At 38.0% G+C, this 21,287-nt stretch overlaps 1 protein-coding gene across 5 annotated transcripts in view; it reads left to right on the top strand.

The window, feature by feature from the left end:
- Positions 1-21,287, top strand: part of STK38L (serine/threonine kinase 38 like) — an 82,225-nt gene extending 60,938 nt beyond the window's left edge. For all 5 annotated transcript variants that reach the window (XM_060112991.1, XM_060112992.1, XM_060112993.1 and 2 more), the window contains 11 exons: positions 3,406-3,528; positions 3,788-3,871; positions 10,033-10,156; positions 11,686-11,840; positions 12,211-12,313; positions 12,494-12,555; positions 14,447-14,564; positions 14,998-15,121; positions 16,105-16,200; positions 18,402-18,493; positions 18,600-21,287. In XM_060112991.1, coding sequence (XP_059968974.1) covers positions 3,406-3,528; positions 3,788-3,871; positions 10,033-10,156; positions 11,686-11,840; positions 12,211-12,313; positions 12,494-12,555; positions 14,447-14,564; positions 14,998-15,121; positions 16,105-16,200; positions 18,402-18,493; positions 18,600-18,727 — 1,209 coding nt within the window. In that variant the 3' untranslated portion in view covers positions 18,728-21,287. The remainder of the gene's footprint in view (positions 1-3,405; positions 3,529-3,787; positions 3,872-10,032; positions 10,157-11,685; positions 11,841-12,210; positions 12,314-12,493; positions 12,556-14,446; positions 14,565-14,997; positions 15,122-16,104; positions 16,201-18,401; positions 18,494-18,599) is intronic.

Raw genomic sequence — 21,287 nt, forward strand, 5'->3', positions numbered from 1 at the left:
CAGCTTGTAGCTTCTGGCTTGTAATCTCTGGTTCACACCAGGAAGTACTAAGTACATCTAGAGCTGTTTTCTTTGTTTCTCCTTAAATAACTTGTAGAAAATGTGAGGTGATTTTACCCCTAAAAATGCTCATTGGCCCATTATAACCATTTATAAAACATCTAAAATTTTTGGTAAAGGTATTTGAATTCCACAAATGCTTCTTGTTAGGCCCCATACTAGGTCCCAGGCTGTCACATTCTATAAAATAGACATGGTCTCTCAATCTAATGTACAGTATTTTTGAACTCTCTTTGTGTGGGATGGGTCTTTTCAAAGTAAAATTGTTTTATAAAAATAAATTCATCCTTAATTCATTCTGTAATAGAAAGTTATTTGTGAAAACTCAACCATATATAACGTGGCCTTAAAAAGCATTTATACTGAGATGAAGTTGTTAGCTGACCCCTTTCTTATCTTAAAACTTCTGTGTACACTGTCTTCTACAAAAACTGAGCACCCTACAGATTGAGAGTTTGGAGAATGCCAATTTGAAAAGGAATGGAGAAAAAAAAGAAAATGGCATATTTCTAGTTTCATCTCACTTAAAATCCCATCGAACATGGAATATTATTTACTCTAATGGAAAACCAAACTGGGCAAGTTTAAGCTGCAAGAGAGCCATGAGATGTTAAGTTTGTCCACAGATTTTTGTTGTTGTCTTTGGAGAGGAAAGAATGTGATTACCACAAAAATGTTATTTGTTTTTCAAGGTGACTTAATCTACACAGGTTGTGAGCAGATGTATCAATGATTTTTCATCGATTTTTTTTTTTTTTTTTTGTAGTTTAATGTGAGCTTGTTTCAGCTCTCTCTGGACTACAACACTGACTCTAATATCATGGATAGTTTTTTTTTTTAAAGTACTATAACAATGTTGCAGGTGATTTCCCTTTTTTGTAGGATTATATATTCCATACACTGTGATCTCCCTTTTTGCCATTTAATAGCTGTCCTCAAAACTACATAAACATCATTTACTTACTGCACTACACAACCTATCAAATACTAATAAGCATTATTTTCTTTGGCTGTCTCTCTTGTCTGTCGATTTTGAGCATAATTTATGAAACTGTGTGATGAGGTCATCTTTTCCGTTCAGATTAGACAAGTTTCTGAACTACATCCAACTACACACTGTTTTATAATCCATAAAGTCATAAATCCAGAATGCCTTTTCAAAATTCTTATATTTGTTCATTTATGTAATTTTAAAAAGGTCTTTGCTGTTTTGAAAGATGGTGGTATAGTGCCACCATGTGGCCTTTTTTAAATTAGATACATAGTTGAAAAGCTACTTTTGAGTTCTTTTGTTTTACTAATAATTCATTTTTCAACATTATTATTCAAAAGGCATTTTTAAACAAAGAAGGTCTTCACTGTTCCCACCATTGATGTGACTTTACTTAGCTGTTTAAAGATATTTAGATGGAAGACATATTTCCTAATTTTATCCTCTTAGATTAACCTTGTTAGAAGTATCAGAATTCCGTTGCATTAATGATACATACTTGCATATTTCTTTCTTCTTTTTTTAATAAATTAATTTATTTTTGGCTGCGTTGGGTCTTCGTTGCTGTGCATGGACTTTCTCTAGTTGCAGCAAGCGGGAGCTACTCTTTGTTGCGGTGCGCAGGCTTCTCATTGCAATGGCTTCTCTTGTTGCGGAGCACGGGCTCTAGGCGCGCGGGCTTCAGTAGTTGTGGCACGTGGGTTCAGTAGTTGCGCCTCACGGGCTCTAGAGCTTGGGCTCAGTAGTTGTGGTGCACGGGCTTAGCTGCTCCGCGGCATGTGGGATCTTCCCGAACCAGGGCTCGAACCCGTGTCCCCTGCATTGTAAGGTGGATTCTTTTTTTTTTTTTTTTTTTTTTTTTGCGGTACGTGGGCCTCTCACTGTTGTGGCCTCTCCCGTTGTGGAGCACAGGCTCTGGACATGCAGGCTCAGCGGCCGTGGCTCATGGGCCCAGCCGCTCCACAGCATGTGGGATCTTCCCGGACCGGGGCACGAACCCGTGTCCCCTGCATCGGCAGGCGGACTCTCAACCACTGCGCCACCAGGGAAGCCCTGTAAGGTGGATTCTTAACCATTGTGCCATCAGGGAAGCCCATGCTTGCATATTTCTAATTAATAGTTCACCTTACCCTTTTGGAAACAGATGTACACAGGGGTAGGAAGGGACTACTCAGTGGTTTTATCTTGCACTGCATTTAGGAGCAATGTTTCCAAACAGTTTCAGTCATTTTGACTTATTTTCTCCTCAGACCTGAACCACTGGAAGCTTGATAGGGTTCAGTTGAAGATGAACCGGGGTTTAATTTTTTTCCCTGATTTTGTTCGTTACCCATTCTATGTGACCTCTACTAGGAGAGGTAATTTGACATAATTCTATGTCAAAAAAAGAGAATTTTGTTTGGTGAGGGGAAAAATGAGGTTTAAAACAGTTAAATAAATGCCCATTCCAAGTGTAACCTTCAGGTATTTCATAATGTTTCTTATTAATAGTATTTTTTGTCATCTTTGGAGAATGAATTATGAAATTCTTGACTCGGATATTTTAAAGGATACTTTGTGTAATTTTTTTTGTTGTTGCAATTTCATATTTTCAAGAAGTTGTGTGACAAGTCTCAAGCACTTTATTAAAAATCTGCCCAAGAATAAATTCTAACCATAAATAAACCTATATGGAAATACTGCTGTTGTGTTATTTCGGTGTCAGAAGTCTCAGTAGTTGTGATAGAGCAACCTTGGAAATTAGGGAATTGAAGCAAAGTAGAGTTCTTGACGGTAAAAAATCAATATCAGAATACTATTAGCATTTCCTAAAGTTTAATTTTTGTTTTTGAATTAATTTAGCATAAAAATGAAAGCATATGTGAACTAGTTAAGATGAAACATTTAATGGAGTCTGCCTCAAGAATAAAGATTTATCAATTGTTGGGCTTCCCTGGTGGCGCAGTGGTTGAGAGTCTGCCTGCTGATGCAGGGGACACGGGTTCGTGCCCCGGTCTGGGAAGATCCCACATGCCGCAGAGCGGCTGGGCCCCTGAGCCATGGCCACTGAGCCTGCGCGTCCGGATCCTGTGCTCCGCAACGCGAGAGGCCACAACAGTCAGAGGTCCACGTACCGCAAAAAAAAAAAAAAAAGATTTATCAATTGTTAAAAATTTAAAAATGGTTTTTTCAGATGACTTTATTTTTTCCATGCTTAATAAATATTCAACTTTGGTAAATAAGTTATAGTACCAGTATATAATATTTAGATACATTACCTTTATTATAATGTATCTCATCTTTTAATACTATAGGCTTCCTTTGAAATAATCTGATTTTAAAATCATCCTTTTAAACTGTCCTTTTTTTAATAGAAAAAGTTACGCCGATCACAACATGCTCGCAAGGAAACAGAGTTCTTACGGCTCAAGCGGACCAGACTTGGCTTAGATGACTTTGAGTCTCTGAAAGTTATAGGAAGAGGAGCATTCGGAGAGGTGTGCTTCTTTTTTAAGTCACTGCTGTTGAACATATGTATCTTAAGATAGTTCAGAATATGTATTAAAATAGCTTAATATGTATTAAAGTAGTGTATTATATTGAAATGTATATTAAAATAGCTTAATTTTAATAGAATTTCTAAAACACCAGCAACAGCAAACTACAACACTGCTTTCTTTAAAGGAACCTACCTTTCACTCCTAAACAAATAGTAGTGATTGTTTGACATTTGTGATATGGATTTTTACATTCTAGGTGCGGCTGGTCCAGAAGAAAGATACAGGCCATATCTATGCAATGAAGATACTGAGAAAAGCTGACATGCTTGAAAAAGAGCAGGTATGAGCTCTTTAACACACGTAGCCAAAGGGGTATCCACTGACTAGGTGTTACAGCAAGTGCTAAAACTGGGACTTGTAGAAAGAAACCTACACATCTTACTATATAATCTGTAGACTTTTGGTAGCCTGCTTCGTTGTTTCTCAATTCTTATAGTTCAGATTTCTTCCAAATTCATAATCTGATTTACATGTCTAACAAGATACCACAGACTGGGTGGCTTAAACAACAGAAGTTTCTTTTCTCACAGTTCTGGAGGCTGGAAGCCCAAGAGCAGGCAGGGTTTGGTTGCCGGTGAGAGCGCTCTTCCTGGCTTGCAGACGGCCACCTTCTCACCAGGTCCCCACGTAGCCTCTCCTTGGTGTGTGCACAGAGAGGGGAGAGTGACTCCCTGGGCTCTCTTCATACGAGAACACTAGCCCTGCCCCTTACGACCTCACTAACTTTCAGTACCTTCTTAGAGGCCCATCTCCAAACCCAGGCACACTGGGAGTTAGCACATCACCGTAGGAATTTTCAGGAGGAACAAAAACATTCAGTCTATAACAGAATACCTTCTTCTCTGAATTCAGTGAAAATAAAGGACAGTTCTCAGCTCTCTCAGTCCCTGTCACCTATCAAATAAGCAAACCAGTCTCTTGAGAATTTGCTGATTTTACATATTTCCAAAATCTGTAGCCACTCCAGTTTTGTACTCCTGGGCTCTCTCCATGTTTCCTGTGACTTGATGCAGTTTATGGGGCGGCCATAAATCTGAAAACATCAATAGTATTATTTTATGCATTCACGTGTATCTCCAGTCTGGGTAGAACCCTAAGTGAATATATATGCTAGTGAAGGGCTCAACAAGGGTACAGAGGGAGATGGCACCCCTCTATACCTAATGCTTGATTTCAGTCTTTAGTCCCACCTAAAGCTTACTTTGTTATTATAGCCGTATGATGTTGATTTTTATTTAAATATGGCCCACTTTAATTTTCACTGCACTGTTTCACTTTATTTCTATTCCATTTATTCAACAAGTATTTATTACATGCCTATGACGTGTCAAATACTATTCTACATTCTGGGAGTACAGTGATTAACAGGAGAAACCTGATTCTTGTTCGCTGACAGTCGTGGGGAAAATGGGCAGACAGCTATTTGAAATAGTCATTTCTGATGAGTAGTATGAAGACAGATTTTACAAAAGGATAAAGTGATGCAGGTGACCTGGCTTTAGGAGGAAGAATGAGATGAGGGAAGGTTCTCTGAGAAGGGAATATTGATGAGAGACTGAATAATTAGGAAGTATGAGATCTAACGATCTGGTAGAACAAAGATCCAGGGAGCAAATGCAGAGGCCCTGAGGCAAGAATAATCTTGGCCTGCTCAGAGACGGCAAGAAGCCACGGTGGCTGAATTCAGTGAGGGGAAGAGTGGTTGGAGGTGAAGGGGGAGAGGAAGGCAGGGACCAGATCCCACAGAGCTTTGCAGGCCGTGTGGGTCTTACTCCAAATGCAGTGGGAAGACATGTTTTGCTTAAACAGAGAAGCGTCATGTCTGATGGATGTTCTACAAAGATGAATCAATCCCTTTGCTTGCTGGAAGGACAAACAAGAGTTGAAGCAGGGAGAACACTTAAGAGACTGTGTAGCGATTCCAGCCAGGATGTGATTGTGGCTTACACAACAGCAAAGAGGAAAAAAGTCAAACAGATTAAGTATATGTTTCCATGGAAGAGCCAGCAGGATTTTCTGTGACGTACTCTATGTTGCGGGGGTGAGAGGAGAGGTAAGGGTAGTGAAAAGGGAGGGAAGAATCAAGGATAATACGTAGAGTTTTACTGTGGGAATGGGATGCCTGATGGTGTCAGTTTCTAATGTAGGAAAGACTGAGGAAGGAACAGGTTTGGCAACACTGGGAATCAAGTGTTCTCTTTGTGGCATATTGTTTGAGCTCCCTCTTGGATATCCAAGTAGAGATAATTATGTTGACAGTTGGCTAGAATATGGGGAGAAGTTTGACTAGAAATATAATTTAGGGACATCCCCGGTGGCACAGTGGTTAAGAATCCGCCTGCCAATGCAGGGGACATGGGTTCGAGCCCTGGTCCAGGAAGATCCCACATGCTACAGACCAACTAAGCCCGAGAGCCACAACTACTGAGCCTGCGCTCTAGAGCCCATGAGCCACAACTACTGAAGGCCGTGCACCTAGAGTCCGTGCTCCGCAACAAGAGAAGCCGCCGCAATGAGAAGCCCGTGCACTGCAACGAAGAGTAGCCCCCTCTCACCGCAACTAGAGAAAGCCCATGCACAGCAACAAAGACCCAACGCAGCCATAAATAAATAAATTAATTAATTAATTAATTAATTTAAAAAAGAAATATAATTCAGAAGTAATCAATAGATTGATAGTATTTAAAGTAATGGGACAGATGAAATTGCCTAGGGAACAAATATAGCGAAGAAAAGAGGGCCTGGATCCAAGCCCTTAGGGAACACTAGGCAGAGGAGAATCCAGGAAAGGAGACCAAGAGGGCACATCTGCTCAGTTAAGGGAGACCGCTAGGAGAACATGGTGTTACGCGAGCCAGCAGAAGAAAGCGTTCAAAGGAGAAGGTGAATGGTCAAGTATGTTGAATGCTAAGAGAGGGGCAAGAGGAAGACAGGCCACTGGGTGTCACTGTTGGAGATTCTGAATAACTTGGGAAGGACAGCTCCAGTGGATTGGAGTGCCTAAGTGGAACAGTGGGAAAGAAAATGGGAAGCAAGAAGTGGAGAACATGAGTATAGATAAGTCTTTCACGTAAAGCAGAACAAAGAACAGTTTGGTAAAGAATGTTGGGGTTTCTTTTGTTGTTGTTGTTAAGGCACTGCTGATTGGAAGAATCCATTAGAGAAAAACTGAAGATGCGGGAGAGAGAAGGCAGATAATTACAGGAGTACACAGGATGACAGAGAAGTTGATCTTTGATAGGAGCTGGGACATTCGGACAGGGAGGAAAAGCAGAGAAAGTAGGAACAAACGCAGGGTGGTTGATCTGGCGTGTAAAGTGCCAGGTTCCTCCTGAGTGCAAATAAAGGAGGTCATCAGCAGGAGGAAAGGAGGGGTAGGTAGCTTGCTGGGGGTGTAAGCAGAGAGAAGTTGTGGAACAGTCACAACTATTGACTTGAAGTGTGGGAAAGCAGACTTGCAGTTGAATGTCCCTTGAGATTTTCAATCGTGAACGTAAAGTGAAACCACTTGGCATTGTTGGGTGATTTTTCTCTGGTAATACTTAGTTGCTCTGGGGCAGGTACAGAATTGGCAGAAATTTGGGCCTAACTAGGCCCAGGCAAATACAACAGAGGGAGAGGAGGACAAGGGAGTTGAAGCTGTTTGCAAAAGAGTGATTATAATGATGGAACCAAGGCCAGGAAGAGAAAGAAATGGGGTTCTGAGGAGAGTAACAGAGAAAAAGTGGTGTAGGGTCCATGGAATGGAGATTGAAGTACAAGAATAAGACACCTGGGAGGATAAAAGGTGGGGATCAGAAACAGAGGTCCTTCAGATGGAGATTTTAGAGGGAGGGCAGTTATTGGTTATGAGAAGGACAAGAAGATTACCATGGGTGGCTGAGGCGCAGTGGAGGAAAAGATCACAGGAGGTGAGGAAGAATGCAGGAGCTGTGCCGATGGGGTATTTGGTGGTTCGTCCTTACGGATCTTGAAATTCACGCATGACTAGAAAGGATGGAAAGGAAACTGGTGAGCCATGAGCTGAAGTCATGAATGACTTGGGGGGGTTGACCAGGAGGAAGGATGACCGCTGACGGCGCCTGACAGCATGCCCTCAGAGGAGCTGGGGATGAGGAAAGTGTCACAGTGGTTCAGAAGCAGCTGAGGATGAGCAGGAAACCAAGAACCACGAGAGAGAAAGCAGGGCATTCCTGACAACTCACTGTGCAGGAAGACGGGCCTCTCCGTGGACAGCCCGATTTCAGTTAGGATGAGAAGGTGACGGGAGCCATCCAGAGATGAGGTGACAGGGGTTCTGTTGAACACAGGCTGATTCCAGGGGGAAGTGGTTCGGAAGACAAGGAAGGTCGAGATACTGAGCTGTGTTAGAGAGTTGCAGACAATCATGGGAATACATGTCTGTGTCAAGATGTTGATCCTCAGAGATGAGGACATAAACAGGAATCTTCTAACTAAGCCATATGGGATTAGTCCTGGGTCGGGTTTTAGAGGAAGAACAAAAGGCAGCAGTTAGTTCCAGCTCTAGTCTTTAGTTACTGGCCACGTGTGGCTACTGGGCACTTCAGTGTAGCTAGTCTGAATTGAGATGTGCTGTGAATGGAAAATGCTCAGCAAATTTTGAAGATTTGGTGCAAAAAAAAAAAAAAGTGTAAAATATCTCAATTTTTATATTGATTATATACTGAAATTACAACATTTTGGATACATGGGTGTTACAGAAACTATATTGTTAAAAATAATTTCACCCATTTCTTTTTACTTTTTGTGTGGCTACTAGAAAACTTAAAATGATGTACGTGGCTTACATTTATTTCTATTGGACAGCCCTGGTCTAGAATATTTTGCAGGAGAATCTCGCTGGAGTCCAACATCAAGTCTGTTTTGCACTTTGGGGTTGTTTTTTCCCCTATATAAATTAATCTGCTTTTGTCACCATTGAATTTCATTTTAGAAAACCTTTTCCCCACTCAATTCTAATATGTCATTATTTTAAGTTTTTATCACATTTACTTGAATGCTAACCACTCTGCAAAATTAAGTAGCAACTTTTCTCCCCACTATTGTGGTACTGGATTACTGTGCATGATACTTGCTATACTTTAGAAACATAGGCTCGTTTTTGAAAACATATCCTGTAATCTGGCTTTAAGATACTTAAAAATAATCAAGCCAAGTTTATCCTGACAACCACAGAGGCAACACCAAAAGTTTGTTTTTCCTTTGCCATCTTAAAATGCTTTGTAAAAGGTAATAGGTAAGAATTTTGGTATCATTTTTCACTTTATGAAACAGGTCCAGAGAGATTTTAAGGTTTTTGATGCCAGAAAACAAGTTTTTAGTTTTTAACATTTATTCTTGTGCTTTGATTTTGATCTCAGGGCATTTACTGTATCAGATCATAATACAATAATCCCAGATAATTGAAGCAGATAATATTTTGTTGTCATGAAAAGGTTTACAAAATCTGTGTTCTTGTGTGCTTTAGGTCAGAGTTCATAATGATGCACAATGAAAATAGCAAACGCATAAAATCAAATCCTATCGTTAATTAATCTTTGAAGAAAGAATGTATAACTATATCAGTGGAAGAGCATCTGAAAGTTGATTATACCAACCCCACAAATCACTCAGTTTATAAAATTTTTCAGTCTATTGTTCATGTAATAGTAGCTCTAGTAATTATGTGTCAAAATTATGTGACAAAAGTAAGTAGCAAAATCCCAAAAAGTTATATAATAATTTGCTGTAGATGTTTATAAATATTATAAAAGTTCATTATAACAAAATGATATAAAATTACTATAAATGTTTCTCCTTCTTAAAAAAACAACCTAATGGTTAAAGACCAAGTCAGTCCCTTTTTTGGACTAGTAAGAGTTAAAAATAGTTTGCTAAGGACCCAGACTTTGTCATACCCATCTATAGGGCATTGCTTACTACTTTTAACTTTTAAAAGTCAGACCCTAAATTTACATGACAAAGCCAAGATCCTTGGCCAGGTGGAGATTCTGGTTAGAAAAATTTTAGACTAATCATTTTTCTACTTCAGAGGCCTCAGCTTCCCCTTGTGATCCCACCTTTTCAGGCCTAAAGATACCAGCTAAAATAAACTTTCCGGGCTTCCCTGGTGGCACAGTGGTTGAGAGTCCGCCTGCCGATGCAGGGGATGCGGGTTCGTGCCCCAGTCCGCGAAGATCCCACATGCCGCGGAGCGGCTGGGCCCGTGAGCCATGGCCGCTGAGCCTGCGCGTCCGGAGCCTGTGCTCCGCAACGGGAGAGGCCACGACAGTGAGAGGCCCGCATACCGCAAAAATAAATAAATAAATAAACTATTTCCTGAGCTTCTCCAAATTTACTGAGAATATGATCATTGTTAAGAAGTAAGCTTGGAAAATGTGTAATGTGTTACAATTATTTTTTCAAAATACATTCTTCCAGGTGGCCCATATCCGAGCAGAAAGAGATATTTTAGTAGAAGCAGATGGTGCCTGGGTGGTGAAGATGTTTTACAGTTTTCAAGATAAGAGGAACCTTTATCTAATCATGGAATTTCTCCCTGGAGGTAAAAGCAAACAATAGCAATGACAGACTGACACAAGCACATTGTTATATGTACTTATAATTTTATTGATTAGGTTTACTTTTATATCCCTAGCTCTGAGGTTTTACACAGTCAGTAATGACTTTCTAATAGTTCCTCCCATAATAATGCTAATTTGGACCACAAATCAGATTATTTTGAAGAAATGATAAAGTTGGCACATTTTAAATATTATCATTCTGTGTTTACTGTATATAATTATTTAGATCTTTACAAGTCTGGAGTTAAGAACAAGTCACTAAAGAAGAAGACAAACAACCCAGTGGGCAAATGGTAGGCAGTGTACAGAAGAAAACTCTGGTTAGTCTACAAATATATAGGAAAATGTTCAACTTCACCCATATTCAGGGAAATGCAAATTAAAACAAGAATGAGATTCCATTTCACACTCATCTGATTAGTAAAAACACTGAAAGTCTGATGGGGCTGGGGGAAATGGGCCTCTCATCTGTTCGAAGGAATCTCTAACCCTTACAGAGCAGTTCAGAGATACCAGTAAAGTTGAAAATGCACGTGCGCAAGAGGCCTGTAAAAGGATGCTCATTGCAGCAGTGTCATAGTAGTGAAAAACTAGACACAAGATGAATGTCCATCAGTAGAAGAATGGATAAGTAAAATGTGGCATAATTGTGTGATGAAATGTTTTACAGTAGTGAAAAGTCAGGAGCTCTATCTATTTCAACAGTAGGATCTCAGAAACAAAGTAGAATAATAAGGCAAGCTGTGGAATTATGTACAGTTGATATTACTTACATAATTTTTAAAAACATACAAAAGACGGTAAATTCATAGATTAATATATATGTATATGAAAACATACTTCAAAAATAAGCTGGAGTAATGCACACCAAGCCAAATCCGTGATAATGGCTACTCAGCAAAAAGGGAAAGTGGAATAGAATGGGAATGGAGGACAAAGAATCTGCATGGTGGTTTTTTTTTTTAAGACTTGAAGCATCATGAAAAAATACCAACAGTTGTCAATTCTGAGTTGTAAATTCACCAGTGTTTATTCTTTGCCCCTTGTAAAAGAGCAAAATTTCTTGAAAACAAAAAAATGTCTAGAAGTGACCCTTTTGGTGGGATGATGACCTATTTTTGTTGGCCCAGAGAGTACTGAGTGTTTTTGAACCTGAATTTGAAAGAATAGATCCCATTTCCAGGTGTGCTTACACTGATTCGTTCTCACATTTTGACATATTTTTCTCAGCCACTTATTCTGGATGTTGAGTGGTAGATATTACTTCTTTATCACCTCTGCTCTGATTTGATTTCACATACTTTCTACCTTAAAACCATTAAATGTCATGAAACTTTTCCTTAGGCAGTGACACTTTTTTTATCGGGCCCTAGAGATGGTAGGAGGTACACTGGGTAGATCATAAAGTGCAAAAATCAGGCATATGTTGTATATTACAAAGAAATCTTTTATAAGGCATTCCCCTTTTTGAGGCATTTCTAACACATGGTACTCACTCTCATTTAATTAGGTGACATGATGACATTGCTCATGAAGAAAGATACTTTGACGGAAGAGGAAACACAGTTCTACATTTCAGAGACTGTTCTGGCAATAGATGCGATCCACCAGTTGGGTTTCATCCATCGGGATATTAAACCAGACAACCTTTTATTGGATGCCAAGGCATGTGAATAAAGTGAATTATTAGGTTGCTGATTATTTTATGAAGTAATAGAGGTGATTTTGTGATTGGAAATGGGCAACTGCAATTTATATTATTGCTAACCTACATTATTTCATAGACTGATACGGTAGGAGAGAGCCGTGAAGTGAAATGACATCAAGGGAGAACTGGCTGTCTTTTTATCATCTTCCGTTTTCTACTCCTTAAAATCATCATCATCAAATATTGATAATTTTACATTTCACCTGTATGAATTCTAAGCTAAGAATTTTTATGATTGCATTTAGAAGAGTTTTTAATGAGGCTTTTGTCTCTAAGTTAATAAAATCTATTGATTTTACTAGGTTTTGTCTTTCTTTTTTTCCTTAGGGTCATGTAAAATTATCTGATTTTGGTTTGTGCACGGGATTAAAGAAGGCTCATAGGACTGAATTCTACAGAAATCTTACACACAACCCACCAAGTGACTTCTGTAAGTTTGATTTTTGGGGGGTTAAAGTAGTACAGCTGGTTTAATCCAGGACTGTTGAGAACTGAAGCTTCTCTCCTTCTCCTCACCCCTTAAACCAATGTATTTTCAATGGATATGTGTGAATTTGTTTTTTGGTAAGAGCTTTTCCCTTGTAATTACAATTCTGTCTTGTTGAATTAGCATTCCAGAACATGAACTCAAAGAGGAAAGCAGAAACATGGAAGAAGAACAGGAGACAACTGGTGAGTTGAAGAAGGAATTTTGTGCCCTGGTCCTAAAATCTCATTTGGTATTTGCTTGGTACTTCGGAGCTTCACAATGATTAGTTCTTACTTCATAGCAATGATAGAGCTTGTTCCGGGATCATAGAGTTTTCTTAGTTTCTCTGTAACACTTCCCTCCCTGTAAAGGAAAATGCTGATTTTTACTTTATGATTTCACTTCAGAATATTTTATCAAGCATATCTATAATTAGTTAATCTGTCTGTTTACGAGTACTGGCATTTTCTATAAAACTCACCGAGATGAGTGTAAATTGTAGTAAATGCCGTATGATTTTTATGTTTCCATTTTCCCTACCTGTCCTGATGCAACAAATGTCAATCAGCATAAGTAAGGTTATTGTGTGCTTCTAAGAACTTCATAGACAAAGTAAACAGAAAGTCTGGCATGTTAGCAGTGTTACAATAAAATAGATAAAATAAAATTGGAAAGCAGACTTTACTGCAAATAAACTGACTGCTTTAATGTGGAACAACACTATTTTTAACCCCACACTATTTCTCCTCCATTACTCAGCAAATATTAGAATCATTTGCCCCTTTTCCTCTTTCCCTTTATCCTCTTAACTAGGTCCATGAACATTGTCAAGGTTAGGAATGTGCCTTTTGACTTTAATTTCGTAACTTCTTGTACAACACCTGGTACATATCGACACTCTGTAAATATTTGTTAAATTCAACAAAGTGATGAAGAGAAACTCATTCAGGAGTCCCTCAGGAAGGTAAATAGACTGAAAGGCAAGAGTCTGATACCCTCTCAAAGCAAATAAAATGACCTTTGCATTATTGAGCTCATTCTCTCATTAGCCCAAGTAGACTTTTTGTGCTTGTACAACATTTTGGTGTTTTTACAAGTTTTTTTAAAATGTTTTGAGCTATGCATTAATGACAGAATCTTCCTTCTACTTTTAAACGTGTCACTTTTAGATCAGATTTTACAATTGAGAAAAGAATTGTAGTATTTCCTACTTATAAAGGGAAAAATGAATACTGCCTAAAGCTATGGTGGGAATTCTGTACCCCCTGATTACAGAATATTCACACTGATTACTCATGTGCAGGTTTTATTATTCTCGTGACCATCATCATGACTTACATCAGTGTTTCCCAGTGAAGAAACATAAGGGACTCTTGGTATTTGGGGCAGGAAATTCCTTTAGAACCTGTATCCCCTGCCCACTCTATGCCAATCATGTCTTCCCCCAGGTCATTGAAATGTCAAAATCTTCTGTCACACATTTTCCACATTTTCAGGTGGCCCTTAGAGTACTACCTGTAGTTGAAAATCATTGCCTTAAAGAAAGTTTTTGTAAGATTTTACATGAATTAAGAATGAAAAACTGCATTGCTTTCTAATGGATAAGCAGTGCCCTGGAAATGAGTTTATAATGAAAATACCTGACGTTTATATAGTAGGCTGTAGTTTACAAACACATTCCTTTGCTTGTTTCATCCTCGTATCCACTCTGTTAGGGCAGGTATTATTACTCCAATTTTATGTGAGCAGAAGCCGAGGCTCAGAAAGGTTGAATAACTTGCCTGAGAGCACATTACTAGTGAGTGGGGAAGCCAGGCCTACTGGGCACAAGCTTTTTATTCTTTTTGGAATGGATTTAGGGCTAAATACATAAATAACGTTGTTGAGCTCTTTGCGGGACAGAAATCATGTCTTAAATAACAAATTATCTGACTCAGTGCCTATCACCAAGCCTTATACATGATAAACATGCAAAACAAGTATTAAATGAAATATTAACTTCTGTATATATTGGTTTTTCCAGTAGTGAGCCATACTTGGATCTTTAAAAAAAAAACATTGAGAACATTGATTTGACAAGCTGTTCCCTTGCAGGCATATTCCACAGTGGGGACACCAGATTACATTGCTCCAGAAGTGTTCATGCAGACTGGGTACAACAAATTGTGTGACTGGTGGTCTTTGGGAGTAATTATGTATGAAATGCTAATAGGTATGTTTTATCATTCATTTATGTACAGACCATATAAATTTCCTTGAGTGCCACTGATGAACATATTGTAGATATTATGGGCTGAAATATCTGAACTCTTTAAACTGATTTCTGACATCCGCCAATGTTAAATACACACTGATAAATATCAGTGAGCTCTCCAGGGATCCTCTGTCAGGAAGGGGGCATTTAACTGGAACTCCCATGTATCAAAATTGTGTCTGCGTGGCCTTTTAGGTAAAAGAGGGGCAATGCTTTAAATCCTTTATTTTATTGACTTTATTAGCAATTTTATTATAAATGGCTGAATGGTGGTATTTTTTATCGTTAAGAGGAGCACCCAGGGCTATTTTGTTTTTTTGTGACACACATATAATAGGTGTAGCATATTTGATCATAAAAGCTCATGAAACTTGTTTTCTCTGATACGTAGGATATCCACCTTTCTGCTCTGAAACACCTCAAGAAACATATAGGAAAGTGATGAACTGGAAAGAAACTCTGGTATTTCCTCCAGAGGTGCCTATATCTGAAAAAGCCAAGGACTTAATTCTTAGGTTAGTAGTTAAATCCCTAGAAGAGTTTGTGGTATCTTAAAACTTCACAGGGACCTAAAAGACTAAATTGCCTATTTCAGCTTTGTGGGAGGAAAAAGACTATCACTGATCTATACAGTCAAAGGCATCAGTGAAGAAAAGGTGTTTTTTACAAATGTAGACTCTTAAAAGGAATTATGCAGGAAAAAAAGTCAGAGTTAAGAAGGGGAAAGAGGCCTTGTATTATTTCAAAGGTCACTCCTGTTAAAATACAATGACCTTATCCCTATCCCCTAAAGAGAAAGGGAAAATAAATTCTTAGTGGCAGTTCATATCACAAAAGTCTCTATATGAAACCTTTTCTAAGCACAAGATTCCATTCTGTTTCTCAACTAAGATGAAGTGTTTAGTCTCTGTTGTAAATGGCTGGAAGGGATATAAATTGGGCAACCCATGGGAACAGCCAGTTGGCAGCATATTATACAAAATCTTCAACTGTCTATGACCTTTGACCCAGCAATTCTACTTCTAGGAATTTTGCATATGCAGATAATCAGATGTGTGTAAAGATTTAGGTACAGTATGTTATCTTGATATTGTTTTTAGTAATGAAAAATTGAAAACCTTCTAAATGTTCAACAATAGTGAACTGGCTAAATGAATTGTAGTGTTTCCATGTGTAAATTTTAGAAAATGAAGTTATAGAAAAATATTTAATGACTTTGAGAAATGTTCTAAGTGGAAAAAATAGTCCTAAAATGGTAACTACTTATCAACACAATATTTTAAAAATTATATTAAAAGACTAGAAGGAAATGGCTTCAGTGTTTATAGTAGTTACGTCTGAGTCGTGCAATTATAGATGATTTCTATTTTTTTCCCACATCTCCCACAATAGAGTTAACTTCTGTAAACAGAAAAAACGATGAAATGTTTGAAATCATGCAAATAGACTACTTTAGATGTAATCTGCATATGATCATTTCTCTGTCTCCATTTTCCAGGTTTTGTATTGATTCTGAAAATAGAATTGGGAATAGTGGAGTAGAAGAAATAAAAAGTCATCCTTTTTTTGAAGGTGTAGATTGGGGGCACATCAGGTATGTTTATAGGCTTTGAGTGGGAGAGGTCTGAGTAAAAACTTTTTTACTAGATTTGGTGATTAATTTTTCTCTGATTCTGCTAGATTAAATACAAGAAGTAGCACTGTGATAATGTGATAAATCAGTGTTCTCTGGATTATATAAATGAGTGAGACTATAGTGGCTATAGCTAAATGACTCATTTTATCTAATGTCTACTTTAAGGAAGAAGCACATATTGTGCCCCTGTTTAGATTTTGATATTCAGAGTTACATGATGAAGACTGTTTGCACAACAAAGATATAATTACATTTGACTCTATAACCCCTCATTTTTGTCCTCTAATTAATATACCATACTGTGTCTCCTTCATTAATTTGTAAGAATATACAGTCCCTCTTTTAAACATTGTGGGAAAAGTTAAATAATGCAAGTAACTTTTAAGAATTTGCTTACAGTTGTTCGTTGTGAGCATTGGCCTTTATTCAGTCTGTGGCCAAACCACCTTCAGTGGCTGTGATCTATTCCTCAGACAGCAACAGTTTAGAAACAAGTCTGATCATGCCGTTTTCTTCCTTCTCTTTGCACTTAGAATAAAACAAAGAATCCTTAACTGCTTTTCAGGATCGTAGGATGTGGCTCTTGCCTCATCTGTACAAGCTGCATCTTGTATGGTCTTTCCCACTTCTCCCACCCCAGGGTTTTGTCATTTGCTCTTCATTCTGACAAAAATGCTCTTCACCTCCCTGCCCCTGCCCTTGCCCTGCCTAGCCAGCCCCTTTTCACTTTCAAGACAGCCTATGTGTCCCTTCACTGGAGCTTCTATGATATGCTAGGCACTCTACCTGATTATAGCCAATTTGGGGGGATCATTTATTGTATGTCCAGCACTGTTCTAAGTGCTTTATGTGCATTTCTTATCTTATCCTCATAATAAACCTGTCACAGAGAAGTAATTTGCCTGCAGTGCCTCAGCTAGTGAATGATCTAGCTAGAACTGCTAACTAGAACTAGACCCAGGCAGTTTGATTCTAGAGTCCTGACTCTTACCCGCTACACTGTATTATACTGTCTATACATCATCTCATTGAGCCGAACTATGATTCCCCCCTGTTACAGTTGGAAGGATGCTTAGAGACTACCAGTCCAGTCTCCTGTTTTTTGTTTTTTTGTTTTTTGGTTTTTTTTTTTTTGCGGTACGCGGGCCTCTCACTGCTGTGGCCTCTCCCGTTGCGGAGCACAGGCCCCGGACGCGCAGGCCCAGCGGTCATGGCTCACGGGCCCAGCCACCCCGCGGCATGTGTGATCCTCCCGACTGGGGCACGAACCCGTGTCCCCTGCATCGGCAGGCGGACTCTCAACCACTGCGCCACCAGGGAAGCCCTCCTGGTTTTATATTAGGGAACAGTCGCAGTACCTAAGGTCATCCTGCTAAGTAATGACAAGAGATTAGATCTCAGGGCACCAGGGTCTATGCTTCTTTACACTAAACTAATGTAAATTTATTAAGTTAGTACATTAAGTATAAATAGGTTAGAAAATTCTGGGGAAAATATATACATGCTCTTACATAATTCTGTAAACTTATCACCTAATAGATCCAATAAGTACTTGTTAAAAAACTAGAAGCAATAAAAATTGATAAATTCTTTTAACTATTTTTAGCATGATAAAAAGGCATTTTCATGACTTAGTATTTTTTTAACCTAATGTCCCTGATTCCCTTAACGTTTACATGACTGAGAAGTTTTTGGATTCAGATTTCATCACAAATGTGTAGTCCCTTCACTCTTTGAGCCCCTTATTTTCCTAAATGACTTGATTTACGGATCCTCTACTAGAAGAATTCTATTCCTGAATTAATTAGGTAGGATCCAGTCCCCACAATATCTAGGGTACTTTATATAATGATAAAGTTCTTTAAATAAAATCTTTTCTGCTTTCCCTTTCATTAACTCTTATTTTTCCTCTTTAAAAAGACAGCATGAGAAAGTCTTGGTACAAAGAAATAAAAATTCCAAGTAAATGATAATATTTTAATTTAAAAATTATACTCGTCTATGAAATCCACTTAACTACAGGTATTTTCAAATCCATAATAAATTTCCTTGGCTCTTCTACTATCTATAGAACAGCATGCAGAATTTGCAGGCAGGATTATGTTTTGGAAAACTGAGTTCAAGAAAACTTACCATGGTTACTCAATACCTTTTTACAGGGAAAGGCCAGCAGCAATCCCTATAGAAATCAAAAGCATTGATGATACATCAAATTTTGATGACTTTCCTGAATCTGATATTTTACAACCAGGTAGGACAATCTACAACACAATTAACACTATTAAAAGTCTCTGAAGATGATGACATTTTCATTAATGAAATTCCTTTGCTCTTTGTTAATTTTTCTATCTTCCTAGTGCCAAACACCACAGAACCGGACTACAAATCCAAAGACTGGGTTTTTCTCAATTATACCTATAAAAGGTTTGAAGGGTTGACTCAGCGTGGCTCTATCCCCACCTACATGAAAGCTGGGAAATTATGAATGAAGATCACATTCGCTCACAACCAAGAGAACTCAGGTAGCTGCATCACCAGGCTTGCTTGGCGTAGATAACAGTACACTGAAATACTCCCGAAGATGGTGGTGCTTCCGACTACAAGAGGAAATTCTACAGGATTAGGATTTCTGAGACTATTACAGGAATTGGTTGGCAGTGCCAGCTGGCTTTTTTTTTTTTAATATTTTATTATTTTTGTTAACTTTATTATATGAAGGTACTGGAATAAAAGAAATGTACATCCCTTTCTAACTGCACTGCCTACATGCGTATTAAGGTCCATTCTGCCTGTGTGTGCTGTGGCTTTGTACTGTAACACCTCTAATCAATTCAGGAGCAACATATGTCATTTAAAGCAACATAGGCTAACCTGTAGGTAACACTGCAGTATTGCTGTTTTACTGCAGACCTTATGGGTCTAGATAATCAATAAAAGCCATTAGAACACTTGCCCTATTGGTTTGGACATGTATAGAATATATATGAAGACAATTTCTGTAATGGTTTTAAGACATTTTAAAAAGGAAATACACTGGTTATTTAAAAAATAGAGTTTATCATCATGTTATTGCACAAACTCCACAGTAGGGAGTGACAAGTTTATAATAAGGAGGAAGTTTTAACACCTTCACTCAAGCACTCCACTAATATATTTACTTTGCATTCAGAAATACTGATGACCTTTATATACGTAGTCTGTATACTCATAGGGAGATGTACTGTATTATATAAAATGTAAAGTTGCTTTTCTTGTGACAAGAGGACTTCTTTTTTAACAAGAGGACATGGCATTATTTTAATTTGATTATGGTGAGTTGAATTTAAGAAATGACCATGAGGGCTGCTTGTAGAGAACTAGTGTATTTTTATTAAACTATTTTTTTAAACGTCAGACTTCTGATCATGTAAATGGACTTGTAGAGAACAAAGAGCTACTTACTTTGGTTTTCTAGAAAGTTGTTACATATCATGGCTGGTTAACTTTTCTTTCTTTTGATGAACATTTTTCCTTTGATAGTACCTGTATTATTGTGCCATTATCATCTTATACTCCAAATGTACCAAAGATCCTGAACGGAGTGGATGTTCACAACTGAGGAGAATTTCACTGTCCTGTGGGAATGCTGTCTTCAGATCTTTGATAGAGGCCAGCTCATTCAAGGGCAATATTGTTCATGTTCAGCTACATCACTGTGGCTAATGTAAATGGAATTAAGGAAGTAAATGAAGGCCGGTGGGTTGTGATTAGAGAATAGGGGTGATGATGTCAGCAGCAAATTCTTTGGGTATTTCCCTAAGAATGGAATAGTCTTTTCTAGCTCAACATTTTAATTTTAAAATGACTCTCTGAGGTTTTGGTTTCATCAGTAGTAGTGGAGAAGTAATACTTTATCCAAGAATGGCCTAATGTTTATCTTAACTGTTAACTGGTGGGATTTTTTTAGATACAACAGTTATCACTATTACAAATGATCTGTGATCAGAATCTAAAATGATAATTTATTTGTATGGATGTTCTTCTTAGTTGGAAAGAATTGCATAGGATCATTATGCAAATCTACAAAAGATTTTATAAATGTCGCTGCTTGCTGGGGAACTCCACAGTGTTTTAATAAGGTCATTCTAGGTTTTTTTCCTGCCCTGTTCTCCCTTCCCTTCCTCCCCATTCCTTGCCTTTCCTTCCTTTCCCTTTCCCTCACCCCACTCTTTCCTAGTATTTGTTTGATACTTACTATGTGTTCATCTAATAGTTCATCTCCATATTTCTTACTTGGATCATCTCTCATCTAGGAGAAAGAACTATTAAAATCCTGGGGTTATCTCCATCTGACTAACTCTGGTTTTTCTAATTATAACTGCCTCTAATTTTAAAAAATCTTTAACTTATGTTTAGTTTTATGAGATTTTTCTCAAATCCGCCCCCCATTTTAAAAAAGGATGTTTTGCGAGTGTGATAGTGAATGGGTAAGATATGGGGAAATTGCAACATTCTCTGGCTCTAATATGGTAACTCTTCTAGTATAAAAAAATTCATTGATTCAAGTTAGAGAGATTGATATAAAGGAGCTGAGTTTACCTTTTAATTGAATAAGAATAGAGCATTTTAGTTTCCATCTCCTTCATTCTTATTCATAGGAAGAACTTGGGAATAGTTACGGTTTCTTGGCAGTGGAAGGGCAGTTAGGGAAAATTTACTTTGTTTAGAGTCTCATTTTCCCCCGGAGTTAATAGAGTGACTCATAATCTTTGGGGTTTCCTCCTCATCAAAAGCATTTCTTAAGTGCCTACCTAAAAGCAATTAAAGACTGTGTCTGCCCTTTGGAAGCTAAGAATTTGATTCATGATGCAAATTAGCTAGATGATTTGCGAAGTACCCTTGAGATTGAATTTTCTCTGTTATATACTTCCCATATTTCAGGTGAACCATTTAATTTAAATGACAAAACCCTATCTAATCAACTGAGCATAATGACATTTTCTTTAAATTAGACTCTATTTTGAATTAAAGAGTTTTGTTATAAACTGTGTGTTCTTGGTTTTTCT

The sequence above is a fragment of the Mesoplodon densirostris genome, chromosome 11 (assembly GCF_025265405.1).
Source record: "Mesoplodon densirostris isolate mMesDen1 chromosome 11, mMesDen1 primary haplotype, whole genome shotgun sequence".
In the NCBI taxonomy this organism is placed as follows: domain Eukaryota; kingdom Metazoa; phylum Chordata; class Mammalia; order Artiodactyla; family Ziphiidae; genus Mesoplodon; species Mesoplodon densirostris.